General features: G+C 37.3%; 2 protein-coding genes across 5 annotated transcripts; both read left to right on the forward strand.

Moving 5' to 3' along the window:
• Window positions 1-1,765: 1,765 nt before the first annotated feature.
• On the forward strand, window positions 1,766-9,525 carry LOC103940701 (cellulose synthase-like protein E1). Of its 3 annotated transcripts, XM_048569405.1 has the most exons (8): window positions 1,768-2,100; window positions 5,077-5,398; window positions 6,983-7,123; window positions 7,382-7,507; window positions 7,727-7,939; window positions 8,054-8,281; window positions 8,389-8,736; window positions 8,810-9,525. In XM_048569405.1, exons 1-8 carry the CDS (start codon window positions 1,829-1,831, stop codon window positions 9,362-9,364), a joined length of 2,205 nt encoding a protein of 734 aa, XP_048425362.1. In that variant the 5' UTR covers window positions 1,768-1,828; the 3' UTR covers window positions 9,365-9,525. The 3 variants fall into 3 exon arrangements, with proteins under 3 accessions (XP_009349137.2, XP_048425363.1, XP_048425362.1); XM_009350862.3 differs by lacking the exon at window positions 7,382-7,507 and having other exon boundaries at window positions 1,766-2,100; XM_048569406.1 differs by lacking the exon at window positions 6,983-7,123 and having other exon boundaries at window positions 1,766-2,100.
• A 6,946-nt stretch (window positions 9,526-16,471) lies between these two features.
• On the forward strand, window positions 16,472-20,274 carry LOC125470422 (cellulose synthase-like protein E2). 2 transcript variants are annotated; one of them, XM_048569410.1, is made up of 3 exons: window positions 16,472-16,830; window positions 16,918-17,238; window positions 19,489-20,274. In XM_048569410.1, the coding sequence occupies exons 1-3, from the start codon at window positions 16,559-16,561 to the stop codon at window positions 19,601-19,603; spliced, it is 708 nt and encodes a 235-aa protein (XP_048425367.1). In that variant the 5' UTR covers window positions 16,472-16,558; the 3' UTR covers window positions 19,604-20,274. The 2 variants fall into 2 exon arrangements, with proteins under 2 accessions (XP_048425367.1, XP_048425368.1); XM_048569411.1 differs by having other exon boundaries at window positions 16,477-16,830; window positions 19,496-20,274.
• Window positions 20,275-20,525: the final 251 nt, after the last annotated feature.

The following is a 20,525-nucleotide window of genomic DNA, read 5'->3' on the forward strand; positions in this document are numbered from 1 at the left end:
CCATGGTGGCTTATAGATCTTCATTAGTAACCTTTCCACCCGACTTCTCAAAAAAGGTCATGCTCTCAAAGATTTTGGGGCCGTGCATTGAAGGAAAGTCTTCTGGGTGATCTGTCATGCCTACTTCTGTTGGAAAGAGGTTGCCCAAATTCCACCTTCCACCTGAAAGTTTGATCCTTCCTTCATCTTGGCATACAATATCACAAAATAAGTTCCATTGGGCATGCCAAAACCATGTTTGGTTTAGATCTGTCCCTCGCACAACTTCCTGGGGACTTGCCTGTCAGGCAAGGTTTGTTGCTTGGTGTGCTGCAATATGAGTTTGCTATTAGTTTGAATGGTGCCTTTATGGGGCCTTTGTTAGGCATTAAGGCTCACAATCAAAACTAATATTGATATGAGCTTGCCATTGTTATCTTTGTATAACATATTGTTATTTTTTGTTTATTAACTAGGTTGATTACTTGCGCCACAAGTTACTTATACTTCTTGAACATACTAGATTTTGACAGATGGGTTAAATCTGTATAAGGTTCTTTTTCTTGCCTTATAAACAAGGACCTTTACTCATAATATTGTAAGTCCGGATAAAGGGAGTTTAGGGCCCTTCCAACTATTTCTTTGATTACAGTTAACGCTAAAGAAGTAAGGTTAATTAGTTTAACCAAATTAATCATAGATGAAAATTGAACGAAAATCAGTTGAAAATGATTTAAAACACAAAGGAAAATGCATTTAAACAACATATCTACTTTATGTACGTACAAACAAAAAATACTCGAGCAAGATTATAACCTTGTCAGGCAAGGTTCATCTTCTTGCGACCATTTCTCTTTGTATTTTACATGGGTTGTAATCTTTGGAGAATGTAAGGTAAAATGGGTTTACTAAAGGGATTCGTTACTACAACGCTGGGGAAAAGTAACAAAGCTTCTAAAACTTGATAAAAGATAGCTTTCTATGGTGAATCTATGACTAAAAGAACAAAATATGGACAAACTAAAACTTTCCGGTTTCTTGCTTTTCTGAGAGCAAAGTTGAATGTTTTTTGATTGATTGGTTGAGTGTTATTGTTTATGGTGTCCCTTGCCGCTTTTATAGACTTTTTAGCTCGATTGTCCAAGCCTTGCGTTTTGGTGATGACCTCCGGAACATGGTGAGTCACCACTTATTTACCTCTCTATGCCCTTGAAAAATATTTTTTTGCTGGAAGTGAGCTGCCCTTCTGAGTGTCACTTTTCACATAGGCTTGTTGTTTATTCCTTGTCAAAAAATGATTTTTATTCCTCCTGGGCCGACGACTTGTCCGAGCCCAATTCTCCCTTTGCTTTTTGTGTTCTTGAGCCTCCACTCTCACTAAGCTTAGCATTAAATTTACACTCAAATGCAATCTACCTCTGTCCATAATAGGAGAGATTTTTCAGTGTGACCGTCTCACCGGATGGTACACCACGTGTCGCTATATAAATGGTGGGATACGTGTGTTAAAAAGTTAATAACTTAAAAATTAAAATTTCCCACCACTTACATAAAAACATGTAGTGTACCACTTGTATTTCCGTCACGACTAAAAATTTCTCCCATACTAGAATGTTCAGTGCACCAAATACAATAACATTAAAAACTGAATATTCCAGTAAGTGCTTTTTTGCCATTGGTGGAAGTCACATCACATGGATTAAATTGTCAACAATGTTAGGCTGTAGCTTACAAATATATGTAACCATATACGTCCTTATCTATTATTTAGGATATTGACCAAAAAAAAAAATCTATTATTTAGGATAGAAAGAGAGAAAGCGCTGAGCTGAGACAGAGTCTGAACTAGATGGGAAATGAAAGGTACGTACCATTGTTCGAGACGAGGAGAGCCAAGGGAACAGTCCTGTATAGGGTTTTTGCAGCATCTATATTTGCCGGAATATGTTTGATTTGGGCTTATAGATTGAGTCACATACCAAAGGAAGGAGAAGATGGAAGGTTTGCTTGGATTGGACTATTGGGTGCTGAGATATGGTTTGGTTTTTACTGGCTCCTCACTCAAGCCACCCGATGGAATCGTGTGTATAGGTACACCTTCAAAGACAGGCTTTCTCAAAGGTAAATCAATTACTTCATGTTAGTTTGTTAATCGTTATTCGACAACTGTGGTTCATGAAATGGATGCTTTAGATGTGGTCCCTAACTATTAATATTTTTTTGACTGAAATTTGGTATTTTTTTGTTTTTGATCGAAACCCTGACATTAATATAATAGTGTAAGTTATTATATTTTTTAAATTAAAAATTAAAAATTGAAATTTGTATTTGTTTATATTAATGAGATTTTAAATATAACCCATAATTTATAGGATTAAAAATAATAAAATATAAATTATACTCTCTATTATATTGTGTGTGTGTGTCTATATATATATATATATATATATATATATGACACACCCCAATCGAGATCAGAGCATGCTGGCCGTCATGTGGAAGTGATGTAACCATGTGCACAGTGCGGAAGCTAATAGAATAATAATATAAATGGTACGAATAAATAAAACTAGCTTTACACAACGTAATAAAAATCAAGTGCAAGCGTAAGTGTGAACCCTAAGTTCAGAGCATAAAGCCTAATGCAGTCCAGAAGGAAACGACACAACAAAAGCACACCCGAAGGTGGTCCTACACTGGTGGTGGTCTGTCAGATATGCCGGGGAAATCCTCAGGGAAGCCACCAAACGTGCTAGCCAACTAGAACCTGGAGGTGCGCAAAACAAAAGCGTGAGTGGGCAAAAACAAAGCTTTTTGAAAACCAATTCAATAAATAAGTTCTAACCCCTCGCCGTAAAACCTGTATAATTCCCAGAAAATAGAATATATATAAGTCATGCTCGAAGAACGTGCCATGCAATATGTATCGAAGTAATATGCCAGTGCTCAGAAAACATCAAATCAATACCATGAAACTGTCAGCCGGAGTCACTTAACGTGACCTTTACTGCTGAATCTAGAGCTCAAATCTCCATCTCAATAACTATACCTGCACACGAGTCGGAACCACCTAAAGTGGTCTGTACGACAGGAGTGGGTGTAATATAAGTACGCTCTAGTGCTACGATCATGTGAAGGCTGGGCGAATAATCGCGGGTCACCTACGAGTCGGAACCACCTAAAGTGGTCTGTACGACAAGCCTGTGCACCTAACTTGGATCCAAGATGAGCGTGTGGTGTGAGAGGTGAACATCACGTGAAGGACTGTGCCCAACTCTGGGCGGGAGCACTAACACCGGGGGTGTAGGTTATGAGCTCTCTAAGTCTCTAGAATCACTACTGAACGTAAATATAAATTATACTCACCTGGCACTCACCTGTGCGTCCACAGCACCAATATACATATGTATAAATGCAACTAACAATGCATAACAAACGGCAATGTAATGCATGGCATATAACGAATAAACGATTCAAATCAATTTTTGGGAAAAGTATAAGTATATAGGTATATACAGAGAATCAAAAGCCCACTCACTGGTAAGTGATCGTAACCCCCTTGCCTCGAGTGACCACGCTCGTCCTCAGGATACGTCTCACCTATATGCGAAACAATTATAAAAACGTTAATTTTAAAACACATAACCAACCTTTAGAAATAACTTCTCATACATTGCTCAAATGGGGTGTATGAATACACCAACGTGATCTACTCAACCTCAGGAACATCCCCATATTTTTAGAAAAATTTTCCACCGCCGCACGCGCCCCCACGCGCCGCCAAGCCACGGCCACACGCGCTGGCCACACGCAGGCACGTGCCTGGCACGCTGACAGCGTCAGTTGACACCATCAGGAATATTCTGTTATTCCCTAACGGTTTCCGTCAACGGCGTTAGGAATATTCCGTCCAACTGACGGAATATTCCGTCGTCTTCTCCGGCGAGACTCCGGCGCCGGAAAAGCGGGAAAAATTTCAAATATTCCTATCTTCTTCGTTTTTCAACCAAATTTCACAAAATTGGTACCAAAATGAAGCTTACAACGAGAGGAACAAAACCATACCACTTTCAAGTGCTAAAATCCATGAAATCTCACCTGAAAAACTCCACCATTTCCGGCCAACTTCGAAACTCACAATCCCGACGTCCAAAACCTTCAAACGAACCACTCCAAGCCTCCTAGGGACCTCACCAAGCTTCCTACAAGCTTGAAATTCCCAAAATCGTGAGAAATCACGTGTGCATGAACAGTACCAAAATCGGGCAACCCGAGTTCGACGTGAAAACGAAGGTAACCTTACCTGAAATGGGTATGATTGGACTCCTACGAGCCTCACGAGCATGGATATGTATTTTGTGTCTTCGATCTGTGACGATTTAATGGGTGTGTGTGTGTGTCCGTACGATGGTGATGATAATGGAAGGGAAAGGGACTCGGGGTAGGGGGTACAGGGCAGAGGAAAGGTGAGGGTGAGTGTGGGGAGGTGTGTGGTGCAAAACCAGCCACACAAACCAAAAAGAACAACCACACAACGAAAAAAATCTCGCTAGGGGCAAAATCGTCTTTTCACGCGTACGTTTTTAAAATTTTCGGGACGGGCTGTCACATATATATGGATACATTCATCAAAATTAACAAAAGAAATTATTGTACCAACACATGGATACATTCTTCAAAACACAGAAAAAAAAAGAAGAAGATATTAGGCTTAATAACATTAGTAAATTTCTTCGATTAAACTTGATATAGATACATTCTCAAATCAACGAAAAAAAGTGATGTATCCATATAACTTTAAAAATGGATTACTTATTCTAATTTAATTAATTAATTTATTTTGGAAATGTTTGAATTGAAAATTAATTAGGAGTTTAATAGAGGTGAGAGTACTAAAACTTTAAATCAATTACTAATTTTTATTTAAAAAAATATGTAATAAACATGTAAATTCATTATCATATTAATGTTAGAGACTCCAATCAAAATTTGAAAACTAATAAGATTTCAGTCTATGAACATTAGTAACTAGGGACCGAATACTAATTTTTCCTCCATAAAATTTGACCCGATGACATATTGGAGTTACATGAATAGATATGAAAATGAGTTGCCGGGAGTGGATGTATTTGTGTGCACAGCGGACCCAACCATAGAGCCGCCAATGATGGTGATTAACACGGTTCTGTCAGTGATGGCGTATGATTACCCGCCGGAGAAGCTGAGCGTCTATCTGTCCGATGATGGCGGGTCGGAACTTACATACTATGCTCTCTTGGAGGCCGCTGAATTTGCAAAGCATTGGATACCATATTGCAAGAGGTACAAAGTGGAGCCAAGGTCACCTGCTGCTTATTTTGTCACAGTATCTGCCGATGCAATTGATCATCATCAGGCAAAAGATTTCTGGGTTATTAAGGTAACACACAGATTTTTCTGTATTGGATCAAATTCAGAAATTTTTATAATATTCGTGACGGGTCAAAAAGCTATGAAGAATCGTAATGATAAAGACCAAGTCCGTCAACCAATTATGTTTATTTTCTGCTTTTCTCAAAAGGGCAAGCATTAGTTATGGGTTTTCTCACGTTTACTTTTTATTTTCTCAAAAGGGGCATGCAACGTTTCTTCTAAGTATTAGTTGTGAAAGCTAATTGAATATAAATTAGTAAGGTACTATTAGGGAGACCAACTCTTTGAAGTATATTTTATAATTTGTATAGAGAACTATTATTAGCACTCTAAAAATCTCATTCGACACTTCTCACAAGTGTATTTTTTTTTTAATTATAGAAAATTTTAAATGTCAAATGAGATTTTTAAACTGCTAATAACAATTCTCTTTATATAACATAGTTGTTGATTATTGAATTATTAGGTAAGTGTTAATTAACGTGTTAATTTTCTATTTATGACACATCATATTATTGTCAATTTGACTAAAAAATGTGATCTACTTACCACTGCTCAATTCGCAATAAGCCTTTCTTTTAAACCAAAATATATCTTTTTGTAAATTAGGATTTTTTTTTTCTAACATATCGCTTTATATATATATATATATGTATGTATGTATGTATGTATGTATGTATGTATATGTATATATCAGCTAAGAGTCTTTTGACAATTTTCGAGTCATTATTTTGGTCATTGACCACAAGGAAAATTTTTCAATGTGTATTTTGGAAAATTTGCCTATAGGTACGATTGAGATAATAATGTTCAAATTTATACACATTTTTTTTTAATTTATAAATTTTATTCACTAAATTATTTGTATGTGTGCATCTTAATATAAGTGAAGTTGGAAGTAGGACTAAATTTGAAAAAAATAAAACAAAGTGCAGCTAGCAATGCAAAACGTGGTAAACAAATGTAAGTGCTTTGTATTTTCTTACTGTGTTTTGGCTCTTCTTTTTGAATATTGTTTATATGTTTAAAAAGAGAATTACTATTGATATTTTAAAAATTTAATGGTACACTTCTTATAAGAGAAATTACACCCTTTCTTAAGGTAATAATTGTCAAGACAATTGGACAAAGGCAATTATTGACTTAGTGAATATAAATGTGGTTGATATCAGCTTGACGTCAGATAGACTCAGGCGCATAGACGAGCTATCCCCGACCGATTACTTGGTCCAGAATGGATGGGCCCACATGTAGCCTGACTTTTTTAGGCTGGGGTGGAGAGGGGTTTTTAGGCTTTGGGGAATAAAATTGTCCCATTCCATTGGCAATTGGGATGGGATGAAGTTGCTCTAAGAATATTTTTCTTTTTAAATATAGAAAGTTAGAGTATATAATTAATTTTTTTTAATGCTAATAACAATTATATATATATATATATATATATCATCATCATCATCAAAACAGCACATGGAGGTGCACACTTTCAAAGTAAATATTAACGGTGAAAAAATAAGTTTGGGCTGTGCAGCCCAATATACATTGATTAGTTCACTGATACCTGTTTTCTAATATATATTTTTTTTTCCTACAGAAATTATACAAAGAAATGGAAAATCAAATCCAAAATGCAGTGAAGCTAGGCAGAATTTCTGAAGAAGTACGATTAAAATGCAAAGGCTTTTCTCAGTGGGATCCAAATTCATCTAGACGTGACCATGACACCATTCTTCGAGTATGAAACTAATTTGATATTCAAATCAACTCTTTTAAAGAAAAAATGCAATTCAGGATCATAATAAACAATAACAGGGCCTTATCCCATTAAGTGGGGTCATTGTATGAATTTTAGAACGTTAATGTGCTCGATTTTGTGCCAAGTCTTGCGTTAGCTCAAATTACTCCATGTCTTTTACGTAGTAAAACATTGAAAAAAGAAACTCAAACTTTTCCACTGCTGTCTGATATTTGATGTGTAACACTCTTTTTCCAGATTCTTGGGAGAAACCCTAATTCAAGAGATGTTGAAGGGTGTGTATTGCCAACTTTAGTGTATTTAGCTCGGGAGAAAAGGCCTCAGCATCACCATAACTTCAAAGCTGGCGCTATGAATGCTCTGGTAATTATAAACTTACATCTATTCGGTAATATTTTATTTTTACAAAAAAGACTAAAAGCGATAGACATTCATGGCCAACCCTCACAAAGCGGGAAGCCTTGTTGGCTTTAGGTCTCCCTTAGAGAGGTAAAAATGGTGCTTCCAAAACCCTCAAATATTAGAACGTTTGTTGATAATAATCATTCACTGTTTGTTATGTGATCCTTAACATTAATGCAGATTAGGGTATCTTCAAACATTAGCAATGGGCAGGTCATTCTTAATGTAGACTGCGATATGTATTCGAACAACTCCATGGCCATACGTGATGCGCTTTGTTTCTTCATGGATGAAGAAGAAGGCCAAGAGGTTGCCTTCGTACAGTTCCCACAGAATTTTGAAAATATGACTAAGAATGACTTGTATAGCAATTCTTTACGCGTAATCTACGAGGTGAGTAGATGTTAATGGAGTTACAAGACTGTAGAATTGAACTTATTTAATTGAAAAGTTTCATGTTAAGATATTTTAAACTTTATAGTTGACATGTTGGAGTGGGGATTGAAGGTGGAATTCCATGGCATGGATGGTTATGGCGGCACTCTATATGTCGGAACTGGATGCTTTCACAGAAGAGACACTCTTTGTGGGAGAAAGTTTATCAAGGGATCGAAGTTTGATATGAAAAGGGAGATTAGTGGACAAAAAGAAGAGAGTAGAATTCATGAATTAGAAGAAAATTCAAGAAATCTTGCAAGCTGTACATTTGAAGAGAACACTCAATGGGGAAAAGAGGTCTCTCTCTTTCTCTCTCTCTCTCTCTCTCTCTCTCACACACACACACACACACACACACACAACTACACACTAATTTGAGCTTGATGAATGTCTATAATTTGCAGATGGGATTGAAATATGGATGTCCGGTAGAAGATGTGATCACAGGGCTATCAATCCAATGCCATGGTTGGAAATCAGTGTATTGCAATCCCACAAGGAAAGCTTTCTTAGGAGTAGCCCCAACTACGCTCACTCAGACGCTTATGCAGCATAAGAGATGGACAGAAGGCGAGTTCCAAATTTTGTTTACTGAATACAGCCCTGCGTGGTATGCACGTGGAAAAATTAGCTTTGGTCTTCAACTTGGATATTGTTGCTTCTGCTTCTGGTGTTCGAATTCCTTGGCAACGTTATTTTATTCGATTGTCCCTTCCCTTTACCTCCCCAAGGGCATTTCCTTATTTCCACAGGTACTGTTTTTGTGTAAAAATATACATATTTTCTTTTGCAACTTATAATAAGGGTTTTGCTTTCTGGATTTAGGTCTCGAGCCCTTGGCTCATGCCATTTGCATACGTGATAATTTCGAAGTACACTTGGAGTTTTGTTGAGTTTTTGGGGTGTGGTGGCACAATCTTAGGTTGGTGGAACGATCAACGAATTTGGCTTTACAAGAGAACAAGTTCCTACCTATTTGCCTTCATTGACACCATTTTAAACTCGCTTGGATTTTCTGATACAACATTCGTAATAACATCTAAGGTGGATGATGAAGATGTGTCAGAACGATATAAGAAAGAGGTTATGGAATTTGGAGATTCGTCGCCAATGTTTACCGTACTTGCAACACTAGCAATTCTCAATTTGTACTGCTTCCTTGGGTTTTTAAACAAAGCGATCTCTGGAGAAGGAATTGCAGAAGCTTATGAGAAAATGCCTTTGCAAATTCTTCTGTGTGGGGTTTTAGTTCTTCTCAACCTACCATTATACCAGGCCCTTTACCTAAGGAAGGACAAGGGAAGGCTGCCAAGCTCTGTAGCTTTTAAATCAATGGCATTTGCAGTATCTGCTTGTATCTGTTTCCAATATTTATATTAAAAAAAATGTGCTATTAGAACCATTAGAAATTGTTATTACCCCCGATTGAGGGCCTACCATGAGGATTTCAGGGCTTAAGATGACTTCCTGAACTCTACCCTAATGAGATATTATGTGATTTTATTTCTATTTCAACCAAAGAAATGTGATTGTTCATCCTCCTTCTTGCTCCATGGCTTGCTCCATGCCATTTCCCTATGCGATTCTGAAAATTATGAGTTTGGTACCATAGTATTAAAACATGTTCATATAAAAGACTACGCGGCTTGCAATCGCTGGAATACCAAGTTAATCACCTATCTTAAACTCATTAGAAATATTAAGCTACTATCAAATCATTAAGTAGGCCGTTTCTTGCTACTCTTTCAGGTGGTTATACTAGTCTAGCATTTTCTTGTGCCTTTGAAGCCAAGAATGCTTTCAGAATTATTGAAGCCATGAGGCCGACTCCACTAGAATGATGAACTTACAAAAAACGTGGTTTGATCCGAATTTCGGAGGATTGCAAAGACTGAGGCATTTAGGACTATCATAAATGGAGTTTATACGCATCACTAACTAGGCGAGGATATGTCAGAGGGGAATGAGCTAGAGGTTTTGCAGATTGTGTTGCCTAATTCTGATCAATACAAAGATTGTGCGTTGTGCAGGAGGAAAACTTTGATAGGGTTTTTCATGTTACTGGGAAGAATATCAAGCACTGATCTGATAAGCTTTCGACAATAGAATTTATATTAAGATGATACAATAAACTAATTTAAAACAGAGAGACAACATTATTTTGATCCTAAACAAAATTTTAATTCACAAAAATACCTTGTGTGAAAGAGTTGAATCTAAAGAGCTTTCCATGCTTTAATACAAAAATTTGAAACAATTACAAGCAACCGCAGCAAATGCCATAAGCGAAGGTGGCTGGAATCGTTCCTTAGGTAAAGTGCTTGGTACAAGGGTAGGTTGATGAGAATCAGAGCCCCGCATAGCAGAATTTGCAAAGTCAATGTATCATAAACTTGTGCTATGCCCTTCCCATCGATTGCTTCCTCAAGAAACCCAGCAAAGCAGTACAAATTGAGTAATGCAAGTCTTGCCAGTGAGGTAAACATTGGAGAAGAGTCCCCGAATTCCATAATCTCTTTCTTGTGCGGTGTGACACATCTTCATCAGCCACCTTGGTGGTTATTACAAATGCTGAATCACCATATCCAACGGAGTGTAGAATGGTGTCAATGAAGGCAACGAGATAGGAGTTCATATGCGCTGCTCGTTCCACCAACCTAAAGTTGTGCCACCACACCACAAAAACTCCACAAAGCTCCAAGTGTACTTTCCAATGATCACATATGCAAATGGTATGAACCATGCTTGTGATCTAAATTCACAAAACAAAACCCATTTGACATAAAATATATACTAAATATGACACGTCCCGATCCCGATATTCCCCGAAACTAGGATAGGCATGTGCTGGCCAACACCCGAGGGTGACAAAAGCCATTTATTGAGTCAAATGCTGAAAACAAAGAATAGATAAGGCTTATAAATATAAAAGAATAATGAATATGCATTTAAGGAACGTGTTCAGAGTATACAACTAACTAGAACACTAAAAGAAATAATATAAAATTGAATGAAACAAAGGAGTAGGTCCTACACCGAGAGGACTCGAAGATGCCGATGCGGAAGTACCTGGACGTCAGGATTGTATGCCTCGATTCTAATTCCTGAAGGGGGCGCAAAACAAACATGAATGGACCAAGTTGATATATATATATATATATATATATATATATATATATAAAATAAAACAGTTATCAACGTACTAATCCCCAGGTTATATGAAAACACACACACACACACACACACATATATATATATATATATCATGATAAACATAGGTTTTCCGAAACCTAGCATGTTGTGCAATGTCTCAAATCATAACTTGTATATATAATAATCACTAGTGAATGTCCGATAACCCCCAGGCCCTATGCTGGCTCCCCGTCCTTATGCTAAATAGCCAGAGGAAACACACTTCAGGCCCTATGCCAACACCAAACCGTCGCCCGGGACGGACCAGAATCTATCCCTACGTCCCGTAGCGGAAAGGACCACTACGTAAGTACAAAACCAATGAACATACATATATTGAAAAACTTCATAGTATAAAGTCATCCATCATCTATATTATAAAGAGATGTTCTAAACATATTTTAAATATCATATCGTCATCCATAAGATATTTTATAAGAACACGGGTTATAGGAAAAATAGTAATAATTCAAACTAGCCTCAGTAAGCATGTTATCTCGTAAAATGTTTCATAAAACATAGTCATCAAATCATGCTTTTCATGTATACATTTCTACTATCAAAACATGCGTTTTTAGAAGGGGTCCACTCACAGTACTTAGCTGCTGAAGAGCCACGCAACTAGCGAAGATAGAACTCCACAATTAATTGGCCCTAAGCACATACAGGGTACATTTAGTCAAACTCTACTTAAACGATTGAATTTGGGAAAACGGACATCGGAAACGGGTCCAGAACATTGAAATTAGCCTAGGATGAGTCACACATGAAAACCCAAAAAGTCAACGATCAAAGTCAACGTTGACCAGTCAAAGTCAACGTTGACCGTTGACCGGGTCAACGGGTCAAAGGTCAACTGGGTTTGGGCTTAAAGGGTTTGGACCTAATGGGTTTTAGAGTTTAAATAAATGGGTTTAGGGTTAACAGGCCGAAGGCCTTAAAAGGAAATAGCCCAAAGGCCTTTAACAAATAATTTAAAACAAAACAAAATAATAAAAAGGGCTTGGGCTTGGGAATGAAACGGGCCTTAGGCTGAAGGCCTGGCCCAGTAGCCATTTGGGTTTTTATAAAACTAAATAAATAAATAGATAGATTAAAGGATTTGGGTTGGGTTTAAAAGGATAACGGGCCTAAGGCCCAAGGTTTGGCACGGCCCAAAGGGCCTGGTTCAAAAGGATTTGGGCTAGAAAGCCCAGCCTAAGTTCAAACCATGGGTCACCAGACCCAATCGAAGGAGAAAGCCGGATTCCGGTCGAAAAATTCCTGAGCTCCGATGGAGCTCAAAACTCAACCAAAACATGTGATTCAAAAATGAAAACAGTAGCTCTCAAAGAGACAAAGAGAATGGTACCTCGCACGATGTCCAACTCGTTGTGGTTTGGTCGGAAAACACCTCGAAAGCCTCGGAGGTCACCGGAAACTGGGTAAGATTCAAAAGGATATAACTTATTCAATACTCCATGAAATTAGGTGAAACAAAAAGGAAAGTTATAGTACTCGGCGAGACGAAGAGATTGATACCTTGCACGCCGGCCAACTTGCCGTGGTTTGGCCGGAAATTCCTTGAAAGGGGCAGTGCTCGTCGGAAAATTTGGAAAAACTACTCCGAGCTATTTTCTGCGATTCAAATGTATACACAACTTAAAAAAAGCTTCGATCTAACCCTAAAACACAACCCAAGCGTTTTTAGAAGCTTACCAACATCGGAAAAAAATGAAACACGTCGAAGAAGATGATGAACAGTACCGGCCGAATGGAAGATAAGGGTTTGTGGTGTTCTTTCTTTGTTTTTGAGAACACAAGGGTGAAGGTGATGATGTTTTGTTGTTGTGGTGATTGATGATGAGGGAGATGAGGGTGTGCAGGGAGGGAGAACACGGGTGAGAGGGAGGGAGAGTCAAAGGGAGTGATAAGGGAGAGTGAGGAAGAAGACAGAACTGAGAGAAAAGGGAGAGAGAGATCGGGAACACAAATCAGGGATGGGCCCCTTGGGCACACCATTTAAGACCCAAAAACCATTTTAAAAAGGAAAATACCCCAACGTAGTGAAAATACAAAAATACCCTTTTTGTTCCATAAATCCCAGGACGGGTTGTTACAAAATAAATATTTAGAAGGTAAATGTTTGTTCACTTGGTCTATTAGGTTAATTTTTGTCTAAATGTGTGATCCGAATCTAACAAGCTAATGCATGCAAGCACACATGTACATATGGTGTCAGCCATGAGCTTCATATCTAAAAACAAAACAGATATTCGTTTGAAACATTGAGAAGCAAGGTTGATCTTGAGATTTTGGGGGTCATAAGCAAAACTTAAATGAGGCCCCTAAAATCATAGTTGATCTGTATATGGTTTTTTTTATTTGAAACAAATAGGTATAGATATATAGCGACATTACCAATTTGGATCACATATTCATGGAAGGACCCACATGATTACTGACCCATCAATTAGTTTTGGTAATTAAATAAGGTACAATTGCAAATGTATGTAAGAAACATGTCATTGTGCAATTTTGTGGCAAATTAATGAGAATAAGGACTTAGAACCAGACCTGTGGAAATAAGGATGTGCCTCTAAGGAGGTAAAGTGAAGGATGAATTGAGTAAACTAGTGTTGCCCAGCAATTTGCAGCCCAAAAAGAGCATCAAAGATATCCAAGTTGATGGCCTAAACTAATTTTTCCATAGGCATACCATGCAGGACTATACTTTGAAAGCAAAATCTGGAGGTTACCTTCTCACCATCTCTTATATTGCACAAGCTTATCAACTCACAACACACCCTCTCATATGTGATCAATTTTCAAGTCTACACGTAGACAACAAATTAGGTGAATGTATGAGTACGTGTTGCCCTTGGGCTTTCAAAACAAGGACAACCTACTTTAATACCACATAGAATTTGGGATTCCCTCGTAAACCAATTGGCAATACGAGAAGTAGTCCAATATCTTATAAACCTTGCATTGATCTATCTCTCACCGATGTGTGGGACACTTTGTTCTCAAATCATCAACACTCAATAATTATATATATGTTTCTTATATTATATAGGGTAATTCTAGGGAGACTAAATTTTGTAAACTAAATGACATGAAAGTTGATGATTGAATTTTTACTTAAGTATTGATTAACATGCTTATTTCTTATTGATAACACATCATTTAGTTTGCAAATTAGTCTACAAATTTAGTTTACCTACATTATTATATAACAAGTTAACTTGTTTAAAACAAGAAAAAAAATAAAAAAAGTAGGTACCTTGGAAACCGAGTGTCATTAAAAGTCCTGATGGAGAGATTTTTCAGTGTGACCGATATATGGGATGGTACACCACGTGTTACTATACAAATGATGAGATATATGTTTTAAAAAGTCAATAATTTAAAAAGTAAAATTTCTCACTATTTATATAAAAACACGTGGTGTACCCTTGTATTCTAGTCACAATGAAAAATGATGGGGTTTGGAATATCACCACAACCTTCAACATTGATTCCCCTCCGTTGCCTATACTTCTCGATCATATAAGAGGTGTCATCAGTATTAAGGTGCTGCTTTCCAGTGTGCTGCCTTGGGGCTTACAAGAGGTGCCATAAGTATTGCGGTCGTGCGTTTCATACGTGCTGCCTTGAGTAGTATACTCCTTGACTTTCCCGACCTTGTAAGAGGTGCCATCAGTAGTAACTTCCCTCTTGAGGTCCTGCGTTTCAGATGTGCCACCTTGAGCAGCAATTTTCCTCCGCTTCCACGTATACTTCGTGACCTCGCTGGCTGTATTTGAGGTGTCTCGAGCAGCATCAGCATCATAATGCTGTGCTAACCATTCTGAGCGACGACATCCGCTCGTAGCACCACCACCGATAGCATCCAACCCACTGAAACAAACAACACAAAATTATTCAAGTTTTTCAATCACCTCTCGGTCGGGTAACTACTAACTACTAACAAATTTTAGCAAGTTTAAATTCGTACCCACAATTCCCCACATGAGAGAGAGAGAGAGAGAGAGAGAGAGAGAGTGAGAGAGAGAGAGAGAGAGAGAGAGAGAGAGAGAGAGAGAGAGTGTGTGTGTGTGTGTGTGTGTGTGTGTGTGTTTGTGTTAACTTCTTCATTCTTGTTTGACAACGGTAAGAATTTGAGTCATCAGAGCGCTTCGTCATATTCAAGATAGCTAAAGCTAGGGTTTCTGAACTTTGGTAGCAATCATGATCATGGTCGAATTTTTGACCACGTAGGGTTTTTTTGTTGTTGTTTTTAATTAGGTTTCTGATCTCGGGCATTCTAGTTGATAATCTGATTCTGCTCATAGGCAACAATATGTTTTGAAAGATAATTAAATAGACCTCCCTGTATATGGATCTCTGACTTCAATCCTTGTTCATGTACAAAACCCTAGTTGCATTAGGATATTACATATTAGTGTCTTGTTGACCGTTTCCCTTCTTTTCCTTCTCAGTTTAGGGGGATTTACGTGCATGGCCCCACTTTAGTTGTTTTCCTATTCAGTTTGTTTTTGCTCACCATTAATATCCATGGATTTAACAATTGATTGGCAATCTAAACTAACCATTAATATATCTTCTTCATGCGGTTGTTTTGGTTGTTTGTTTCACTTGTGGCATGGGCACAAGACGAATGACTGTTGAATGAGTGTCGATGACTGAGAGTGACTATGAATACACTACAAGAAAAAGCTTCACTAGCTTGAGAGGTTTCAGCGTCTCTACTTTTGTTTATATCGTTAAACAATAGAAACAATGCTTCTACAAATTCACTAGCTTTAGAGTTAGCTATATCTCTACTTTTGTTTCTACTTTCGTTTATATCTCTAAAGCTTCACTAGCTTTAGAGTTAGCTATATGTCAAGCCTTGTGAGGGTTGACCAAAAGTCCAACTTGAGTTGGTACCGTTTAGACCCCGCTTTCCGTTTTAATATTCAAAAATCTAATGAGGGTCTCTAAAAAAATAGAATTTTTATAAATTTTCTGTTACCTTATACTTTTAGAACAATGTTTTATAATGTTGATATGAAATTAACGTTAAAATGTTAAGTGACAAAATTTATAAAAAATCTCACTATGAAAGTGTCCACGTGCAATTTCTCTTCCTCTCAAAGCAATCAACCTCTAGATAGTAGAATGTTCAGTGCATCTAATACAATAACATTAAAAATTTGAATAACTCCAATAGGCGCTTGTGCTAATATAATATCCATTCTGCCGTAGGTGGCTCACATAATTGGTAAATAATTGTCAACAATGTTAGGCTGTGGCCGACAATAAATATAACCATATCTATCGTTCTCTGTTATTTTAAGATAGAGAGAGACAGAGAGACAGAGAGAGCTGAGCTGAGCTGAGAGAGGTTTGAACTAGATGGGAAATGAAGGGTATTTGTCGTTGTTCGAGACGAGGAGAGCCAAGGGAACAGTCCTGTATAGGGTTTTTGCGGCATCTATATTTGCAGGAATATGTTTGATTTGGGTTTATAGATTGAGTCACATACCAAAAGCAGGAGAAGATGGAAGGTATGGTTGGATTGGACTATTGGGTGCTGAGATATGGTTTGGTTTTTACTGGCTCCTCACTCAGGCCTCCCGGTGGAACCGTGTGTATAGGTACACCTTCAAAGATAGGCTATCTCAAAGGTACTTTCGTGTATGTATTTCTAACTTCATACTCTTTTTTTTTATATTTGTTATCCAACAAGTATCATTCATGAAATTTGAACTCATATACGAGAATGAATTGCCGGGAGTGGACGTATTTGTGTGCACGGCAGATCCAACCATTGAGCCGCCGATGATGGTGATTAACACGGTTTTGTCAGTGATGGCTTATGATTATCCGCCGGAGAAGCTGAGCGTCTATCTGTCCGATGATGGCGGGTCGGAACTTACGTACAATGCTCTCTTGGAGGCTGCTGAGTTTGCAAAGCATTGGATACCATACTGCAAGAGGTACAAAGTGGAGCCAAGGTCACCTGCTGCTTATTTTGTCACAGATCTGCTGATGCAATTGATGATGATCAGGCTAAAGATTTCTGGGTTACTAAGGTACACAAATTTTTCTGTATTGGATCAAATTCAGAATTTGTGTTACTTATTATATTCGTGACAGCCCAAAAAGCCAAGAAGATAACGTAAAGATAACGATTAAATGGGTCAACTTATTTTTGTTTTTCCCAAAACGGCAAAGCATGAGTTATGGGTTTCCTCATGTGTAATGGTGAATGTTTTTAACCACTTAATCTAAGAGTTCTTATCTCTACTAATTAATTAAACTCCTTTTGTCAATCAAAAGAGGATGAAAAGACAAATTAGTCTTCTATCACACAAAAAAAATGATGGGCAATGCTGTAATTTCACAAGTTCAAATTTTACAATTTTTTATTGAAACCTCACCTACAGGTGATGTTAAAATACCTTCAATATCAAAAAAAAAAGGGGCTTTTGGATCTAGGTCCAAAAACTTAGATAGTTTTTGGGACTGAGTCCAGTTATCCAATTACATATTTTGATATCAATTTTGCCCCTTCAGATAAAAATATTTAACTTCTTTAATTTTTTTATCATTTATTCAGTTTTTAAATTTGAATATTTAAATACTCAAACTAAAATATTGTCTATTAACTACCTACTATTTATGAAGAAAACAAGACCGATATAATCTAGTAACTACCTACCTATTGTATAGGAAGAAAATGCTTTATACCTACAAAGCAGATATAATCTACCCGCAAAACAAAAATAAACTACCTATTGTATTGAAAGAAAAATGCTGGGAACCTACATGGCGGAACATAAAAATATAAATATGATATAATATACCTCCATTAAAGGAACGAATTTGGAGGGAAGAACACAAAAATATCACCCATGAAAAGAAGAGACAAAAAAGAGGAGGATTGATAGAGGGAATTGTTTGGAAGAAGGAAAAAATGAGGGATGAAACAGACTGGGGGTTGAGGTGATTATATGACTATAACTAATCCTACAATTAAGGGATTAGTTAAACCACAAATTATCTTATAATTAAGAAATTTTGTGTATATACTACAATTCATAAACCTAAGGGGTAAATATGGTACAAACCACAAATAAACATACATGGAATCTCAATTATTGGACCTATTTCAATGAAGTGGACTAATTCTATTAATCTCTCACAAAATTGGATCTATATCAAGTTATCCCAAAAAAAAAAACCTCCCACTCCCCCATGTTCTCTCTCTCCCTCTCTCCTTCTCATTTTCTAAAAAAATGTGTTCATACACACAAAATGTGTAGGCAAATGCTAGTAACTATTTTGAAAGCCGTATCTGTGGGATATATCAATTGAATATAACAAATTCAAAAGGGCAGGAGACTAAATATTTAGTTATATTTGTAAATTATATGATATCATTGTTAATGATTGAATTATTATTTAAGTATTAATTAACGTGCTTATTTTTTTTTATTAATGACACATCATATAATTTATAAATTTGGTCTAAAAATTTGGTTTACTTAGCATTACTCAATTTGCAAGACAAAAGAGGATGAAAAGACAAAAGAGGGTGAAAAGACAAATTAGTCTTCTAGCACAAAAAAAAAATGGTGGGCAATAATGTAATTTCACAGGTTCAAATTTTACAATTTTTTATTGAAACCTCACCTACATGTGATGTTAAAATACCTCCAATATTAAAAATAAAATAAAATAAAATAAAACCTCCCACTCCCCCCCCCCACGTTCTCTCTCCCTCTCCCTCTCTCCCTCTCTCCTTCTCATTTTCTAAAAAAATGTGTTCATATACAAAGTATGTAGGCAAATGCTAGTAACTATTATGAAAGCCGTATCTATGAGATATATTAATTGAATATAACAAATTCAAAATGGCAATCATGATCACGGTCGAATTTTTGACCACGTAGGGTTTTTTTTGTTGTTGTTTTTAATTAGGTTTTTGATCGCGGGCGGCCTAGTTGATAATCTGATTCTGCTCACAGGCAACAATATGTTTTGAAAGATAATTAAATAGACCTCCCTGTATATAGATCTCTGACTTCAATCTTTGTTCATGTACAAAACCCTAGTTGCATTAGGATATTACATATTAGGCCTCATTTGGCAGCTCGGACTGTACTGATTATTTATGTCGGATAGGATAAATAGCCATCGGATAGTACTAACTAAATTAATCGGGCGTTTGGTGCAGTATCGGACTAATAACCGTATTATTTATACTATGTTTGGTACTGAACAGATAAGAAAAGGGAAGAAAAAAAAATTGACAAATCTTTGTTTCTTTGTTTGTTGAGATCCAAGATGAAGCGCCGAAGAGTCTGCGGTGGAGGAAATAAAGAGAGATGCAGCGGCGGAGAAGAGGGAGGGAATTCCTACAGTAGCCAGAAGAAGACACAGGGAGAGAACTGAAGAGTCTGTGGTGGAGGAAGTAGAGAGAGATGCAACGGTGGAGAAAGATGCAGTGGCGGAGAAGAAGGAGGGAGATCCTGCGGTAGCCAGAAGAAGATGCAGGGAGAGAAGAGTCTTGTTCTGGGTGGTTGGATGGAACTTGCTGGTGGTGGTGGTTCATGGTGGCTGGCGGAGGAATTAGGTTTTGGGATTTGTGGGATTCTTTGGTTTCTTGGAAGCTACTTGGAACTTTGGGGAGTTTTGATTGGGAAAATGGAGGGAGTGTGGTTGGTTTTTGTAAGCAGAGAGAGCAGCTGGGAAGAAGAAGAGAGAGAGGGGAAACGAAGAAGAACAGCAAAGGGAGGAAGAAAGCCCCGACTAAATTGTCCTGTGGTTTTGGATAGTATAAGGAAGCGGGTATTCACCGGATAAAATAGGTGGGTCGGATTATTTAATCCGATGTCTATTTAATATGAACGGACACCAAACACCGTACTTCGTATAATTAGTACTATCTGGTGCTTTATATGGTGTGTCAAACGAGGCCTTAGTGTCTTGTTGACTGTTTCCCTTCATTTCCTCCTCAGTTTAGGGTGATCTACGTGCATGGCCCCACTTTAGTTGTTTTCCTATTCAGTTTGTTTTTGCTCACCATTAATACCCATGGATTTAACAATTGATTGGCAATCTAAACTTACCATTAATATATCTTCTTTATGTGGATGTTTTGCTTGTTTGTTTCACTTGTGGCATGGGCACAAGAAGAATGAATGTCGAATGAGTGTCGATGACTGAGAGTGAAGATGAATACACTACAAGAAAAAGCTTCACTCGCTTCAGTGGTTTAAGCGTCTCTACTTTTGTTTATATCTTTAAACAATAGAAACAATGCTTCTACAAATTGGTGATCTGTTTGTTCTATTGTTGTAGCTATTGATGTCTA

This window comes from the organism of the source record quoted next, unplaced genomic scaffold, assembly GCF_019419815.1.
Source record: "Pyrus x bretschneideri cultivar Hongxiangsu unplaced genomic scaffold, Pyrus_bretschneideri_v1 Contig5, whole genome shotgun sequence".
Taxonomy (NCBI): Eukaryota; Viridiplantae; Streptophyta; class Magnoliopsida; order Rosales; family Rosaceae; genus Pyrus; species Pyrus x bretschneideri.